A 17,451-nucleotide genomic window follows, 5' to 3' on the forward strand; every position below is an offset into this window, starting at 1 on the left:
TGATAAAGATTTATATTTGCATACTTTTGTATACTTACATTATTATAAATATATATATATATATAAAAAAAAAAATGAAAAATATTATGGAATTGTTTTTATACAAATTATATTAAGCATAATAAAATTTTGTTTTATATAATAAATATAATGAATGATATTTTAAATAATTCTAAAAAGAATTTGTTTCACATTAAACTATCAAAATATTTAAAAACACTTATTTATCATAAACACTTATATATAAAACGTAAAAATATTAGCATTCGTCCACTGGTATATTCATAAATATTTTATAAAAATTCTATATAAAGAAGGAATGTTTCAATCTGACTTTGTTAAGGCAAAAGAATATACTTCGTTTTCAATCACTTCAATGGCACAAGGCCGTGGAAACCAACCTCTGTTTCGTATTTGCTTTGAATTTTCGTCATTCTCTTTTTTTTCTCCAAATAACCAGTACCTATAAAGTTCATCAATTAAATAATTTCATCAATTAATTTAAAAGTTAATAATTTTTTATGTGAACGTACTTTCTCCATCGTGTTACAATTACAATGTCTCCAACTTTAAGTTTAATACGAGGTTCATCAGTGCAAGGTGGATGACAAAGTACACCCCAACCATGTCTTAATGGCAAACGTGATCCAGATGCTTCTTCTATAACTCTATAAGTTTTAGCTCTCTTCCGTTTATCTTTCTTTTGAGCTAATTGTTCTCGCTGAAATAAAAAAATGAATGTTCATTAAATTTTCATTAAATTTAAAATAATAGAAAAAATAAATTAGTTTAGAAATCAATGAATAAAATTACCGTTAAAGTATATTGGTCACAACCTTCAATTACAGGCCAGTGAATTCCATCACCTATTGGTGTACAATCCCATGTGAAAACTTGTTGCAAATTAAAACGCCATCCTTTTGAATAAGGATAAATAAATTTATCTCTAGTTCCAAATCGTCGATAATGAGCTTTCTCTGATATCCAAGCTTCTATTTCTGTTGTATTTTTGATTATGGACAATAGCTATAAAAATATATATATATATATATTTATATAATTATATTATATAATAATTATATATTTATATATTAATATAATTAATATAATTAATGATTAATAATTATAATTTTATATATATAATAATACACATATATATATTTGATTATTATATATATAATATAAAAAAATATAAAAATCTTACTTGAAAATAAAGCAATGTTCCAACAGCAAGAATAACACCAATTGACAAACCAATACTGAAGATAACTAATATTAAAATAAATATAGAAGGTGGTGGAAATGATAATGGTTTTAATGATAATACTGTCATCACCCAAGAAACTAATGTAAAAGTAGAAACACAACATCCAGCAACTGCACTTGCTAAAAATGCTGTAAAATGACAGTGATTATAATGTCCTACACAATTATTGATCCATGGACAATGATGATCCATTTTCATAACACAACGAGCACCTGGAAATAAAAAATAAATTCAAAATACTATAAAATATCAAATCCATACAAAATCTTACATTTTCTGCAATGATGAGATCTTGGTGCTTTATATCCTTCACAAACAGAACAATATTGTAAATATTGAGTATCTGTTGCTTTTTCCTGCAGAAAAAAGCATTATTAAATTCTGTGCTAACAGAAATTTTATTTACATACTATTGTTTTTAGAAATATATTATAATACCGGTATCCATTTTAATGGAAGAAATCCAGGTCCTTCATAAATAGCACTAATAAAATGAAAGAGTGTAGATCCACTAAGACAAAAAAAAAGAACAAAATTAACTGCTCCAAAAAAACTTTCTTGTGGTGGCCACCATTGTCTACTACAATGTATTGTCATCAAAGTAATTATTTTTATAATTCCTAAAACAATATTACAAAAAACAATGTTAATATAAATATTAATATAAATATAAATAAATTAACTTAAATAATATATGAACTGATTTAAATAATATATTTATGTATTCAATAATTATATGTTACAAAATTTATTATGAGAAATAATTAAAATTAAAAGAATACATTCAAATTTCGCGGCATTTCATCATGATATAATAAAACAAAATGGAAGCACTCATCTGTCAAGTTTATTCACATAACATTTCTACAATCAATTTCTTAGTAATACTTTACTATTAAAATACATTAGTATTTAGAACAGTATGTTATCACATTTAATAATCCATAATAGCAAAAAATGTTCTTCTGTTTGCCTTCTATTAAAATACAGATTTAAATTATTCTTATTCACCTACCAAGAGCAGTAAGTGGACCCCAATGACATATTTTCTTTAACGGATCGACACACATGCCGTCACCATAAAATTATCCTAAAATATCCTTTGAATCCTAAAAATCAGGTATTTGATACGTCTGCAAACGAACAATGCTTGCGATCGCTTATTAAATTTGTAAAAATGTATTCCTCTCGATAACACATCCCGGAACAATTCATATATGTTGGCACAACATATCAATGGTGGCACCAATGTTGAAAATTTGTTAAGATTGATAATTTTTTATGTTATAATAATTCATGAATAGAAATATATCATATAAAATAATTAATAATTATCATATAAAATAACACATTTATTAAAACTTAATCGCTTCTTTGATACATTTTTTTAGTAAATTGTTTGATATATAAAACCTCTGTTATAGATTTGGTATATTAAAAATCAATATGTTTTTATAATCGCAGTACATAATATAAATAAAAGATAGTTATTTTTTAGTTTCTTATTTAAAATAATAAATAGTGTAATGTGATAAAAAATATTTAATGATTATTTAAAGTTTATTACCATTTAAACTTCTGTACTTATAAAATGTTCGAGATTTAAAATTTAAATATTTATTGTTATTAATTATATATTTTATTTATTATTATTTTAAATAATTTTATAAAACTGGTGTCATAGAAATTTCATTGATTAAATTGATTTATGAACTTAACTAAAAATTAATTCATTTAAAAAAATAAATAATTGATTTATTTAAATGAAATTTTAATTTTCATATATAGGTATAGTTTTTCTATTATAAATCATGTTAAAATTTTTTTTATTCTATGAAGGTATCTAATAACAAGCTTACCAATATAATCTAGAAAAGTACTTAATTTACTATATAATAAATAAATTATTTATTTATTTTTATAATAAATTTGTATATTTTATTTATGCTTTCATATGATTTAAAATATTTTTTATAGGTTATGCATATAAAATTGCATTATTAAAAACTTAAATCATAATCTTCCTAATTTTAAATAATTAGAAAATGCTATTAAATTAGTTTTAACTGATTTAGAATAGTTTTTCTGAAAAATAATCATTTTATTTGAATTAAATTTATAAGGTAGTATAGAATATTAGTAAACTTGAGAGTTAGTAAAAGATATATATAACGTTGGTGTTTATTTTTTTAATTTTATCGATCATAATGAATTTATTTCAATTATATAAAATATGAAAAAATTTAGTGTATGTAAATTTATTAATAAATATAAAAATTTGAATATATAAAATATAATATTATACATACATTTGGAATATCATTAAATATAAATAATACGGTCTTTTCAGCCAAATAATCAAATAGAATTTTGTAAACCACCTGTTCCTAAAGCACGTCCACCCCTAAGAAGTGAATGTAATGTAAGTGAAGAAATCAATTCTTTTAAAAATTCTAAAAATTTATTGGTAAATATGTACAAAACTAAGCAACAAAATCAAGAATTTCGTAGTGTTTCTGATTTTCAATATACTGATGATGATGATGATGATGATGATGATGATGATAATGATGATAATGATGATAATGATGATAAGGTTGATGATGATATTGAAAAAAATAATTATACATTTTTAAATAACTCAAAAGATATACCAGAATATTTCAATACTTCACATAATGCAAATCAATCTTTTAATATTACTCCACAAAATTCTCCTTCTACAACAATATATAGACGAAATTATCATAAATTAAATGCATGTTCTAATATCGATAAAGATTCTTTCTCTCATAAAGAACAAAAGCAAATTATAGAAGGGTTTTTTTCAAATTGTTTCAAATTGCTTTTGGGTACTATTTTATGCTTTTTATTTCTTTTTATGCTCTTAAATATTCAAACAAAATCTCATAAAAATCCAGAAACAATTATTGAAACAAAAAAAGTAAATTTAATTGAAATGAATAACATATTAGATAAATCAATACAAATAATTCAGACACGATTTCATAATCAAAAATCCAACATTTGGAATGATATATCAGCTGGAATATATGATGTAGTTTTATTTCCATTAAAACCTTCAATTATTATTTTGTTTGGAAATGAAACTAGTACTTTGAATTGCTTAGCTCAATTACTTGGACAATTGAGTGGCAAAATTTTAGGTAGTAATGATTATTTAATATTAACAGCAAAAGATTTTCCAAATGATGTTGGACAAACTATTCATAATTTGAAAATTCAAATCATACAAAAAAAGGCAGTAGTGAGTATACATAATTCCTTATTGTTTTTCTTTTTTTTTTNTTTTAGATAGTACAAGATTTATTAAGCATAAATACTGAGGCATTAAAAGCTTTTCATAACTTTTGTGATAGAGAAAAACCTTTAGTTGAACATGCTATATACATAATAACAGTAATTGTTGATGGATATAAATCATCTCAAATGGAATTAGAATTTATTGAAAAGCAAATATTTACAAGATTATCAAAATATATGGATAAAGATATTTTAGATCCATTAATAACTAGACTTACAGATGGAATAATTGTACCAATACGTTCAGAATCAAATATAAATTTCAATTATGCAGATTGTTCTATTTAAATAAATTATAATTTCCTACCAGTATAATATGTAATATATAATATAATTACTATATTGTAATAATAAATAGTAAAAAATATTCATAACACATAGTATAAAAATAACATGTATAATTTTGCTATTGTAGAATATTATAAATAATATAAATATTGTTTATGTATTAAAACTAAAGAAAATAAACATTTTTGTATATTAATATTCAACTTTATTTTATTACGTCAAATGACAGTACAGAAAATCAACATTTTGATAGATAAAGATTCCAATGGATTTGGCGGATTCTACAAATTTTCAAAAAATATAACAACAAGATCAATGCCTCTGGCATGATTTCAATTATGCTCTTGAATGACATGTTTATGCAGCTTTAAAATAAAGTACAATGAATAAATTCACTTCATACATGTCATACTGTGATTGTATCTTAATAGTGTAACATGTCTTCGGTCCTCGTCCACGTATTGTTATTCATGTCTTAAATTGCCAATTTACAATGCGTTTCTCCTATATTATAAATGGAATCGCATTAGTAGAAAAACCAATTTATTTCATTTATTTCCTATTATACTAGAAAAAAATGTATTTTTGCAAACTTATAAACAAATTTTTTTAACAACTTTTCTTACAAAATCGAATCTGAAATAAATTACGATAATTATTTAGTATCAAAATTTAGTTGCTTATATAAATGATACATTTACATATATATTTGAGGAAGATCAAGATAAATTGAATGATATATCCATAAAAACAAATACTTGTATATAATTTCTTCAACAGTAACGTTTCAAAATATTTTGACTATTATTATTTATCTCAGAACAGCATGCGCAACACAAGATGGTAAATTTTCTTTCCAATATGCTTATATCTTATTTAATAAGCATTTTATAAATTGGCAACAAATACTCATAAGTGTACACTTTGCTAAAATATCGTATTAGCAAAATGATCGCTTACGAATTTCTTATAATACAGTCCTCCTCTGTCGTAATAATTCAAGTCCGTAACTAAAAGTAGGTAATATATATTTATATATATATTTATATATTTTGCATAATATAGCATGGTACCGTCAAACCTAAATAATAAATACATTTTATACAGTCATAGACTTTTTATACAGAATGTCCAAAATTTAATACAATTACAAATACTGCTTATATTGATGATATATACTAAAAATTTACTTTCATTTGAAAAATATATATTTGTAAAATATCTATTTATTAAAATTGTTGTTGAAAATTTAAATATTAAAAGTTTAAATATAATCATTTATATTCACAATTTAAATATTTTTATACTTCATATAAATGAAAAAAAATATAATAAAATTTCATAATTTGAATAATTATTCATAATTATTCAATAATTATTCAATAATATTCTAACAACATATTTGTGCCAATATTGAATAAAATGTTAAACATGCATTTATATGTATGTATTTTAAAATAATTTTTTTAAAGATCATATTAATATAACATAAATATTGTTTTTTTAGGGCATTCTGTATAAAATAGCCTTAAAATTACAAGATACGTATTTACAGTAAAAAAGTTTAATTGGTCATGTTCCTACCTAATGTAGTAAGGATGTGAGTAACGCGTTGCATAAGTTGTCAGTGTTGGCTACGTAGTCGCGTACTTCAGTCATTTATGTCTTGCCAGTTGTGCAAGTTTTCGTAATTCTGAGTCAGTCATACGTCGTTCGAGGTATAAGTCTACCTCAATAGTAAATTGTCCTGATCATTGTTTCCGTAGTTATTTGTTTCTACTTAAGCACTAAAGTGTTTACTTTGTTAATTTCAATAAACTAAATGTTTCATACTAATATGATTTATGTTATGTGTTCAAATATAACTACGAAACTATCCAAATTGCTTCAAAGCTTAAGAAATAAAAGCATTGTCACAATTTGATATAGATTCGTAATAAACAATTGCATTTTTGTAATAAACTTAGAATGATGCATATGGTGTAGCTAAAATAATAAGAGAAAACCACTTAAAATAACTGCGTATAAACATTTTACTCATCTTTATCGTCGAGCAAAAAACTGATCACTTCAAGATTTTTTTTGCTGATATTCTGATCAATACAAACGAATTCAAAGTATATGTATAAATATACCACTGTTTTGCATCTGACTGATATTTTTCTTTCATTTTGAATAAGTTCCTTTTACGAAAAATAGATGTAAACACAAGGAACAAAACAAGATTGAACCAGATAATACATTTGGAGATTCGATTAAAACTAATCGATTAAAATTCAAAGCCCTGGACAGGTAATTGAGATGAATCAGGTGCTCTGAATTGGAACTGTTGTCCTTGTGCATCAATAGTAGGTACCACTCGAGTATCCTCTTCTTCAGAACCAAAATATCGTTCAATTATATCGAAGGCCTTCTGATATATTTCTACATTTTGATGAGATTGCAAAAATTCTATTTTGTTTAGGCCTGAAATATTGCAATATAATATATAATAATATTTTTCAATCGCAGTTATTTCTTTTAATTTCACACTTACCGAAACATTCTTCGATTAATACTGCATAATGATTAATACCATTATGCGAGGCAGCATCTTGTTCTCCCACGCGCAAGATATTTTCTAAACCGCTTAATGCAACTTGAACAATCTTAGGATCCATTACTGTTAACAAATTGCACAATGGTGGAATACATCCTTCAACAACAATATAACGTATTTGTTCCGGTGCACCACCGCTTGTAGCATTAGTAATCGCCCATGCTGCTTCTTTTCGAATCTTAAATTCTGCTTTTGCTAAAATATCAATTAGGACGGGAAATATACCGGCATCAATGACAGCCTGTTAAAACAAAATCCATCTGTTTTTTAATAACAGAAACTTTAATTGCTAAAATTTATACTTTTCAAAAGTATATACGAACTTGAATTTGCTGAGGATTTCCTGCCGTAATATTAGAAATTGTCCAACAAGCTTCTTTACGAATACTTTCTTGAGACGAATTCAATAGATGGTACAAACAATGTAACGCAGAACAATTAAGAACAATTTGTGTTTGTACATCGTCACCTGTAACTATATTGCCCACTGCTCGAAGCGCAGCACTGACAACATTTTCTTGTTGATGCCTAATTCAAAAAATATGACATTATTTTTTTTTGTAAATATTTTAATAAAATGGTATAATTCAATTCATATGATAGAGTTACTTACATAAGTAATTCTACCAAACGTCTGCATACACCTGCATCAATAACTGCCTGAATTTTTTCATTTGGACCATCACTTAAATAGGAAAGAGCCCAACAAGCATCGGCAAGAACGTCACTATCAGTATGATTGAGAAAATGAGCTAAAACTGGTAAACATGGTGCGACTTTTGTGAATTCTGGTGGTGGAGTCTTGCCTCGACAAAGATTGGATAATGCCCACACCGCATTACGTGTCATTGATAAACGTGTTGCTTTAGAAAGTAATCTAAAAAAAAAAAGAAAAAAAAAGAAAAAAAAATAAAAAAAATATTTATTTTCTATTATTTAAATAAAAATCAAAAAACTTAAAATTTGAAACCCACTGCAACAGAGGAGTGAGGATTCCTCTGTCTAATACATGATCTCTACATTCAGGACTATCTCCTGCAATATTGCCCAATGCCCAAACTGCCTGTTCTTGAACATCTTCATATTCAGAACCAAGTAATGATATGAAAATAGGTACAGCTCCTGCATCTACTACTACACGCGTTTGTTGAGACGTTCCACTCGCTATATTCGTTAAAGCCCAAGCAGCTTCAAACTGAAGTCATTTTAAGTATTTATTATTATACAAAAATATAATAAATTATTTTATATTTAATATTTTATGTATTTTATGTATTAAATTTATGTATTTATAATTAAATTAAATTATAATTAAATAGATATATTAAATTATTCATTATATATATTAAAGATATATGTAATATATTCATACAAAAATATATTATATATTTCAAAAATAATTTTTCACTAACCTGCAATGTACAATTTGCATTATTCTCTAGAAATTCAACAAATTTAGGTACAATTCCAGTTTTTACAACTTCATCTATTGGAGGATTTGGTTCTCTAGACAACATTTTTCTAAATTTTTGCGTAGCTGCCAATTGAGCTTCTGGATTAGGACTGTACAATTCTTGCACCATTTCAAGTACAATAATAGAGGTTTTCTGTAAAATAAACAAAATACATTTAAATAATAATTTTAAATAAAAATATTTTTTATATTGAAAAATTTAAATTTACTGATTGTGGTGCAGGATAAGCAGATTCATTTCCTGTAACATTATCATCATCAGCAACCATATTAGGAACATTACGTCTTTTTGATAATTGTTGTTCTCTTTTCTGTTTTCTTAATTGGACACCTTCCTCTTCTCTACGTCTTCTCAGTTCTTGTGAGTCCAGACCCACATTTTTATAACGATATTTATGTGTAGTTGCGGCTGACATCTAAAATTTATTCAAAAACAAAACATTAATAATATTATTAAATAATAATATCATTAAATACATTAATAAAAAAAAATACATTAAGAAATTATAAATATTTAATGAAAATATATCAAAAATTTATTAAACTTCCTTTAAAATAAAATGATGAGTATACCTAAAAAAAATTCACATTTATTATTATTTATTGTAATTATTGTTTATTGTAATATTTCCAGTTTTATAAATAATGAAAGTCAAAGGAAATAATAAAAAACTTATTAATTAACAAGATAATTATATTCATATTGGGCACAATTAATATATCAAATTATTTGATTTTATCATTAAATTTTTTTATGAATAATTATTCCAAAGCAATATATATATTTTATTTATAAAATAATTATTATAATAAATGATTAATATGTCTAGATATAGTTATTAAATATACATATAAATATCTATGTATTATATATATGTGTGTGTGTGCGCGCGCGCGCGTGTGCGTGTATATATATACATACATATATATATATTTTTATATATAAATTTATTGGAATATAGTAATTTACTTTTATAAATATATTTGACCTATTCAAATTAATATTTACAATATTTTACTATAAAAAAAATCGTTACTATATAACATACAGTACTATTTAAATATGTATATATGGTACTAGATGAAACTATATGTTATACAAAAATAACATTTATGATATTAATATGATTAAACAATTTGATTAAAATATATCTATTTACGAACAAGATAAAATTGAGCAAAAATGCATAAAAATTATTCTGTATATAATCAAGTCATCAATGAGGACTAGGAATACCTTGAAGCTATTTGACAATGAGCTATTGAGGGTTAGGAATTAAAATTCGGCAACGATATTGGGGATGGGGTGTAGTCTCGAAGATATTAGTTTAGAAATAAAATATGATAAAAATCGCAAGATCAAATGATGTTCCGTATTTGTTTACGAGATATTTTATACTCTATAATAGATTATGCTAGATTAGACATTTTGGCACCAATGGGAACAGAAAGATTGACGTTCGCCTGGAATCATCTCGATCTCTTGCGTACGTCGCAATAGTATAATTTTCCTAGAAGATCCTACGGCATGAGATAATCAAACTCTCATTACTTACGGCTGCGAAAGAAATTCAGAAGCCAACCGTTAAATATAAGATCTCATAAAGAATATCGAATAAAGCACCGCCACACTTTTCACCTCCTCAAACTATGACCGATCAGAAAACCTTGATCTGAACTCCAACGCGCAAGGAATCACGGGTCGCACTTGCGAAATGCTGATAGGTCCGTTAGAACAGTCATATTTATTAATTCTTTTCTAATTTCACGGGATTAATTTTGGCTTGTTTAAAAATGTCTTCGAATTATTTCAAATACAAATTTCTAAAATTTTATAAATATAGTGTTTTAAGGATAAAATTTGTAAAAATATAAAAATTAAACAAAATCAACGATAAAATTTGCAAAAATTTCTCTGGTAGTTTCCAAGTGCGTTCAAGAAATATTCGTTCTGTTGATCATGTATCTGATTGGTGGAAATGTGATTTTGCTAGTACAAGACTATATAAATGAAACAATATGGATGCTTTTCGGAATACATAGATGTGAAACGACTACATGAAACAATGCAATAACCGGAAATAAAATTCTTTCATTAATTTAAAAAAATATTTAAAAATTTTTGGCGGCAACATCAAAAAGAATAAAGAAAATGATAGAATATTTTGTAATATAATAATATAAGATTATATTATGTTATATTTTAATTGTAATATAATATAACAATGCTAATACTTTGATCATACAATAATGTAAGAATTGTATATTATACATATATAAAAATCATATAGAATCAATATTATTAAAAATTATAAAAATTTGATTTGTACTTAAACTTTAATATGTACATTACAATTTAATATCATTTTTATTTTATATATTTTATAAATATATATTGATACTTTAATTAAAAGTATTAATTAAAAGTCAATCTCAATATAATAATTATAAATTATTAATTTTTAATTATTAATAATATTACTAAATTATAATAATATTATTAAATTATTAATCAATTTTATCTTGAAAAAATATTTATTTTTATTTTAAAGAACAACTAAAACATAAATTAGAAATAGTTCTTATGATTTTACAATTTATATGTATATATTATCTTTATAATTATTTTCTTTCATTTTCTCTTTATGATCTGTTAATCTAACTATCTCTGTTTCAAGTAAAGAAACGGAAGCAAATGATGACTAGTAGGTGTGGCTATTATTGGTTATCCCTGTATATAAGACTCCACCTACCTGTACGCCTATTTCTACTCTAAACTCCGATATCCATAAATGAACAAGTATTTATTTACAGTATTTATTTTTTTTTTACTATAACAAAATAAAAAAATTGAATGAATTAATTACCTAACTTAAAAAATATATATATTATATAAAAGATATTTTATAATAAATATATTTTATAATAAAATATAGAATATTTTCTAAGACACATTTCTTATATAAAAAATAGTAAAGAAATTTAAAAATAATCATAATTTTTATTTAATTAACTTTTATATTACTATATTATTATTATTTTTTCAATTTTATTTTCAATATAATCATATATTCAATAATATAATTCATTTTTAAAAAAAAATATTATATACAAAAATATTTTAAAAACAAATAGTTAATAATAGATAAAGAAAAATGATTTATAAAAATATAATTACTATGTTACAATAAAATAAGTCATGAATTTTTGAGAAATATCTTATTATATATCAAATATATAAAATAATATTTTATTATAAAATAATACAATTGCAAAGAAACAATTTGTTTTTTATTTTTCAAAACAAAAAACAATTCTTAAGAAATTCTTGCAAATTCTTAACAATAATTATTATCATAAATAATTATTATAAATTCTTAAATGAAAAAAATCACTATTTTATCAAATCTATCCTATCAAAAGTATTCATTAATTTCAAATTCTTTAAATTGAAAAATCTCAACAAACAAATCGCCTATTTCTTATTCTCGAAATATTTGTGACGATTATCATGAATCGAATCGCTAGAAAGTCGTTAGTGAACTCTACGAAAAGTATTTAGCTAGAAGAAGGGATGAGAAAAGGGGTGGTATCAGTGGTGGAAGGTAAAGCTCGAAGGACGAGCGGAGGGTTGAGAAGCTATCGGGCGTGAATAATGCGCGGCGCCGTCCGTTCCTTGGTTCGATTCCGGCTCGGCTGGATGGATTGATAAAGATTAAAGGTAAAGGGAGATGGCAGGGTTCAGGGGTGTTTTCGAGTTAGGCGACAGAAGTCAGCCAGCGAAACGAATCAGCCGCACGTATGGAGGGGGATGATGTCACATAGGGGTTCCCCCTAGCTTAAATACATACAGATGCAAGCCAGACTGATGCATCGTGGCTCGGGACACAATGACGTAGGTAGTTAAGAATTTTCATTAAATTTTTCTCTTTCATATGATATCGACCTAAATATTTTTCTTTTTTTAGAAATTGAAAAAGTCAAATATTTTTGGGATTTATTTCATAAAAAATTAAAAATATTAAAAATATTTTTGTTTGATGGAATAATTACATTTTTTTTCTATATAGAAAGAATATTATAATTTATAAAGAATTATTATTATATTATTATTATAATTTATATTATAATATTATATATATATTCTTTATAATATATTATAAAGAATATAAATATAAAAGATATTTTTTGTCTTCATTTTTTGAAAATTTTATACAATAGGGTATTTTGCTTTTTTGTTTTTTTTAGTTTTTATTCCAAAAGTAATTTGTTTTTTTAATAAATGGAAATAAATAATCTGGCAATATTAATCTCTAATAATAATAATAGTCTCTAATTTCTCATTTTCTACAATTATTTGTGATATTTCTGCCAAGTTTCTACTTCCTTTTTAAACCAGCTCTATTATGATAAATTCTATTACTTTAAACTCCATTTTCAGAAAAACACATTGCTTATTGGAATGACTAAATAATAATTAAATATTTCGTTAAAAATTGAATTTATTTGAGAATTAAACGAATATTGAATTGATCTCTTAAAAATGAAGAAATCATTACGAATTTACGATATTTTTATTTTCATATTATATTTATTATATAGAAAATTATAATGTTATTCATAAAAGATATTTTATTAATCACAATTCAATTAATTTTTATTTTTTATCTTTAATATCTTAATCTTCTGTTTTTCATCTCTATGTTCATATTTAACAAAAAAAAAAGAATTGATTATCTATTCGAATTATAAAAAAAAATTAATTTTAGATACAGAATTCTTAAAAAAAAATTAAAAATTTTTTCATTCATATATTCTACAATATCTATTGTAAAAATTTTTATACGTATATAAATAAAAAAATATGTATGAAAAAAATCTTTTATTGATTATGAAAATCACATTAAATGATGGAACCACTAAAAATTGGTAGAGCACCCGCATATCCAGTCTGATCAGTACCGGTAGTAACGAATTAATTCGATTTAACGTGAAGAGCGTGTGTGACTGAGTGAAGCAACTAGCGAAGAGGTTCCTTAACAATCGCGTTATGATCATGCGGAGGCCAATGAACATCATTTTGGTGACCACGAGTTATTTTTTATCTCTCGATGAAATAAAGAAAATCGTTACATGCGAGGATTCTCAGCCGTTAATCGCAATATCGAGAAACTGACGAAACGACCATTTAAAATGAAATACAATTCTCATCGTGAAGAGACGAATCAACGGCGATACGACTTTACACTGACCTTCGAGAAAATGGAACTCATAAAAAATCTTTTCCTCTTTTTTTTTCCTTTTCTTTTTACACTAGTTTCGTAAATGGCATTAAGGAATCTTTTTTTGTGTATTTTAGAATAGAATAATTTTTTTAAGTAAAATAATGATAATGATATAAGTAAAATAATGATAAATAATGATATGTTTGAATTATTGATATGTTGTAATATTGATATGTTTGAATGATATGTTTTAATAAGAGTGTCATGTCTTAAATTTCATGAAAATATTTTTGCACTCTTTATTGTTTGACTCGAAAGATTCAAATTTATTTGAGAATTAAACGAATATTGAATTGATCTCTTAGAAATGAAGAAATCATTACGAATTTACGATATTTTTATTTTTATATTATATTTATCCATAATGTCCATAAATGGATTATTAATTTATCATTACTTGTGGATAATAGTAATATTATCTATATTTTTAAATTTAATATTGCTTATGATACAAATTTATAAATTTATACTTTTTCTCATAAATAAATTTCTCTAATAAATAATTTTAAATAATATTCGCATTTTAGCTTTATTATCTTATCTCAAAGTTTCAATTTAAAATCATTACATTCTTCTTTCATTCCTAATTATTTTTATTTAAATAAAAATAAATAAATATAAAGTAACGATTTTTAATTTCAATTTTCATTTTTTATATTACTATCATAATGATTTACATTTTTATTAATTTTCTTTTTTTTAATTTCTCTTTTTATCAAGTTAAAAATCAAGTTATTAAATAAGAACAATAATAAATCAATAATAAAAATCTAAATGAATTGAAATCATTAAAATTCTAAAAAACATGTTTACGATTTTCAATATTTATATCTATTTCGGTACATTTTAGATATAGATAAAAGATTCAAATTATTTTTACGTCAAAATAATAAGAATTTATAAACTAAGAAAATTGAAATCATTAAAAATCCTACAAATACATTCTAGTAAAATTACGTTCTAGTAAATGTTCTAGTATCATGTCTAGTAAATCACGTTCTTATTGACATTCGAGCAAAAATATTTTAGAGTTATTCTACGCCAATGGGAACTCGGCACAGAACGGATGACTCACGCGATCTCTCTCGCAGCCTCCTTTGGTCCCGTATGGTAGTCATGTACAATGGAGAATAGTAAACGCAGTAAAGGTAACTCGCAGAGAAGAGGGCCGGTAGTGTAGGGCCAGTTTTCCCCTATGAGCGAGTACCCGCGTGGTCACGTGCCACGATTTTCACCCCCGTACAACCGATTGCCAGTCCAAGCAGATCGAGATCGCTCGTTCGAGACAATTTCGCACACGAGAATATGGAATCTTCTTGAATAAAACTATAACAAGCCTGTTCATTTACTTTTAAATATACTCAAACATTTGTAATTCAAAAATCTTTATAAGACTAAAATTTTATTAATTATTTTCCATTTCGCTATGAAAGTTTGTTACAAGTCAAAATATAAACATTTTAATTCGAATTGTTTGCTATGCATTTAAATAAATGTTATTTTATCTTTGTAATTTAAATTTAATCATAAGCTAAATCCTTATAAATTGAAATTTATTTTTATAAGTTAAACTTTTATCAATACTTTTATAATTCGAGATAATTATAATGTTGTACTTTGCAATGTTAATAATCGATTATTCTCTATTATTTTTTTTAATTGTTAGAATTATCACAAATGATTGGAAACAAAAAATACTAATGAATTTTTTTCTTTAAATTTTTAATATTAAAAATAATTTTTGTACAATATTTTTGTACATCGAATTTTTATTATTGAATTTTTTTTTATTTATTGAATTTCTTTTATTTGAAAATTAGAATTTCTGTAAGAATTTGATTTTTAAGATTTGAATTATTAAGAGATTTATACCATATTTATTGTCTTGTGAATTTATTTTTCTATTTGTTCAGATATTAATTATATTAACAATTACAATTATGATTGAATTATTCATTTTGCAGTATTTTTAGAATGAAAGAACGAATAATTTATTATATATTAAATTCAATATAAAGAAAAACATTAATAATTTAGGAAGAAAAATAAATAATTGCATATAATTTGTATAAAAAATTAATCAAGATTTGATGTATAATAAGTGAAGTATACTCATAGTATACTCATAGAATTGTCAAATTAGTAAGATAAAAAGAAAAATTATTTTATATAAATAATGTTATAATATAAAAGGAAAGATAATTTTAATATCGATATACAAGATATCAAATTACTTTCGCATAGCCATTTTTAAAATATGTACCACATTTGTATATGTATTATAGTGAGTTCTGTTAATTGAGAATGTTGTTACGATTCTTCTCGCTCTGGTATGCGTTTCATTGTAATTTACACGCGTTTAAAATTGCTATTCAAATGAAATTATTATCCTTTCTTGTTCTTACAAATATAATATTGTTTATCACAAAACATCAAACGAACGAACATCAACAACGAAGAATTATTATTTTAAAACTTTGTTATAATGTATCTATTTATTTCATTTCAAAATTATAACAAATCATATTATCATATATTATCGATCATATTATTAATCATATTTTATTGATAATTAAAATGTTATTTAAGTTTATCACAAAAATATATTGTATATTATATTAAATGGTGTTTTGCAAACTTTTTGATTTAGTGACATTTTTTAAAACCAATTAGATTTTCCCGATACATTAAATCTGTGAAATGTCTGTAAACATTTTTATTTATGTGAAATATATTTTATGTAAATAACACATTTGTTAATTTACTATTTATTTAAAAAAATATTATTATTATCTATAATATTAACGTATAACTATAAATATAATAATGATTTTTAATTATCGCATTGATCAATTTTTCCACATCTCTATTTTCAACACTTTCCAATATTATTCATAAATATTAATAAATATCAAATATTTTGATATTATATATATATAATACTTATATTAATTATTAATATATTTTCAGAAACTGTACTTAAGATATTTTCATGATTCATTAGCTTGAAAATTATATTAATGTTATTATTATATATACAATTTTTTCAATTTTTATTAAGCAAAAGAATTTTCAATTTCAACAAATAAATTATTTTCAAATTTCTATAGAATTTAACCTAAAATAATCTATCTCATGCAACTAACATCTCGTGAATTTTTGCAGTTCAAAAGGGTGGAAGAGCATACATTCACGTCAGCAATTAGCTGTTGTA

General features: G+C 23.8%; 3 protein-coding genes across 3 annotated transcripts; 1 reads left to right on the plus strand and 2 right to left on the minus strand.

Annotated features, from left to right (window-relative positions):
• Positions 1-209: 209 nt before the first annotated feature.
• Positions 210-2,600, minus strand: LOC122720301 (palmitoyltransferase ZDHHC6). The gene is made up of 7 exons (XM_043946916.1): positions 2,283-2,600; positions 1,706-1,887; positions 1,539-1,623; positions 1,205-1,479; positions 814-1,026; positions 534-721; positions 210-463 (listed from the first exon to the last, which is right to left on the minus strand). Exons 1-7 carry the CDS (start codon positions 2,335-2,337, stop codon positions 325-327), a joined length of 1,137 nt encoding a protein of 378 aa, XP_043802851.1. The 5' UTR covers positions 2,338-2,600; the 3' UTR covers positions 210-324.
• An 800-nt stretch (positions 2,601-3,400) lies between these two features.
• Positions 3,401-4,948, plus strand: LOC122720300. Its single transcript, XM_043946914.1, has 3 exons — positions 3,401-3,515; positions 3,618-4,535; positions 4,583-4,948. Exons 1-3 carry the CDS (start codon positions 3,501-3,503, stop codon positions 4,877-4,879), a joined length of 1,230 nt encoding a protein of 409 aa, XP_043802849.1. The 5' UTR covers positions 3,401-3,500; the 3' UTR covers positions 4,880-4,948.
• A 1,320-nt stretch (positions 4,949-6,268) lies between these two features.
• Positions 6,269-10,728, minus strand: LOC122720299 (importin subunit alpha-7). The gene is made up of 8 exons (XM_043946913.1): positions 10,509-10,728; positions 9,162-9,368; positions 8,891-9,085; positions 8,453-8,673; positions 8,092-8,355; positions 7,802-8,006; positions 7,416-7,719; positions 6,269-7,345 (listed from the first exon to the last, which is right to left on the minus strand). Exons 2-8 carry the CDS (start codon positions 9,366-9,368, stop codon positions 7,149-7,151), a joined length of 1,593 nt encoding a protein of 530 aa, XP_043802848.1. The 5' UTR covers positions 10,509-10,728; the 3' UTR covers positions 6,269-7,148.
• Positions 10,729-17,451: the final 6,723 nt, after the last annotated feature.

Source organism: Apis laboriosa, unplaced genomic scaffold (genome assembly GCF_014066325.1).
Source record: "Apis laboriosa isolate Shangri-la unplaced genomic scaffold, ASM1406632v1 scaffold125_cov141, whole genome shotgun sequence".
In the NCBI taxonomy this organism is placed as follows: Eukaryota; Metazoa; Arthropoda; class Insecta; order Hymenoptera; family Apidae; genus Apis; species Apis laboriosa.

Excerpts from the sequence above, each read along its gene's own strand:
- LOC122720299 (XM_043946913.1), bottom strand. The coding sequence starts at position 9,368 with ATGTCAGCCGCAACTACACATAAATATCGTTATAAAAATGTGGGTCTG. Across the intron at positions 8,674-8,890 it reads ATGCAAATTGTACATTGCAG|TTTGAAGCTGCTTGGGCTTT; the intron begins GTTAGTGAAAAA and ends AAATGACTTCAG. Across the intron at positions 8,007-8,091 it reads CGTTTGGTAGAATTACTTAT|GCATCAACAAGAAAATGTTG; the intron begins GTAAGTAACTCT and ends TTTTTGAATTAG.
- LOC122720301 (XM_043946916.1), bottom strand. The coding sequence starts at position 2,337 with ATGTGTGTCGATCCGTTAAAGAAAATATGTCATTGGGGTCCACTTACT. Across the intron at positions 1,624-1,705 it reads TTCCATTAAAATGGATACCG|GAAAAAGCAACAGATACTCA; the intron begins GTATTATAATAT and ends TTTTTTCTGCAG. Across the intron at positions 464-533 it reads ATTGTAACACGATGGAGAAA|GTACTGGTTATTTGGAGAAA; the intron begins GTACGTTCACAT and ends TGAACTTTATAG.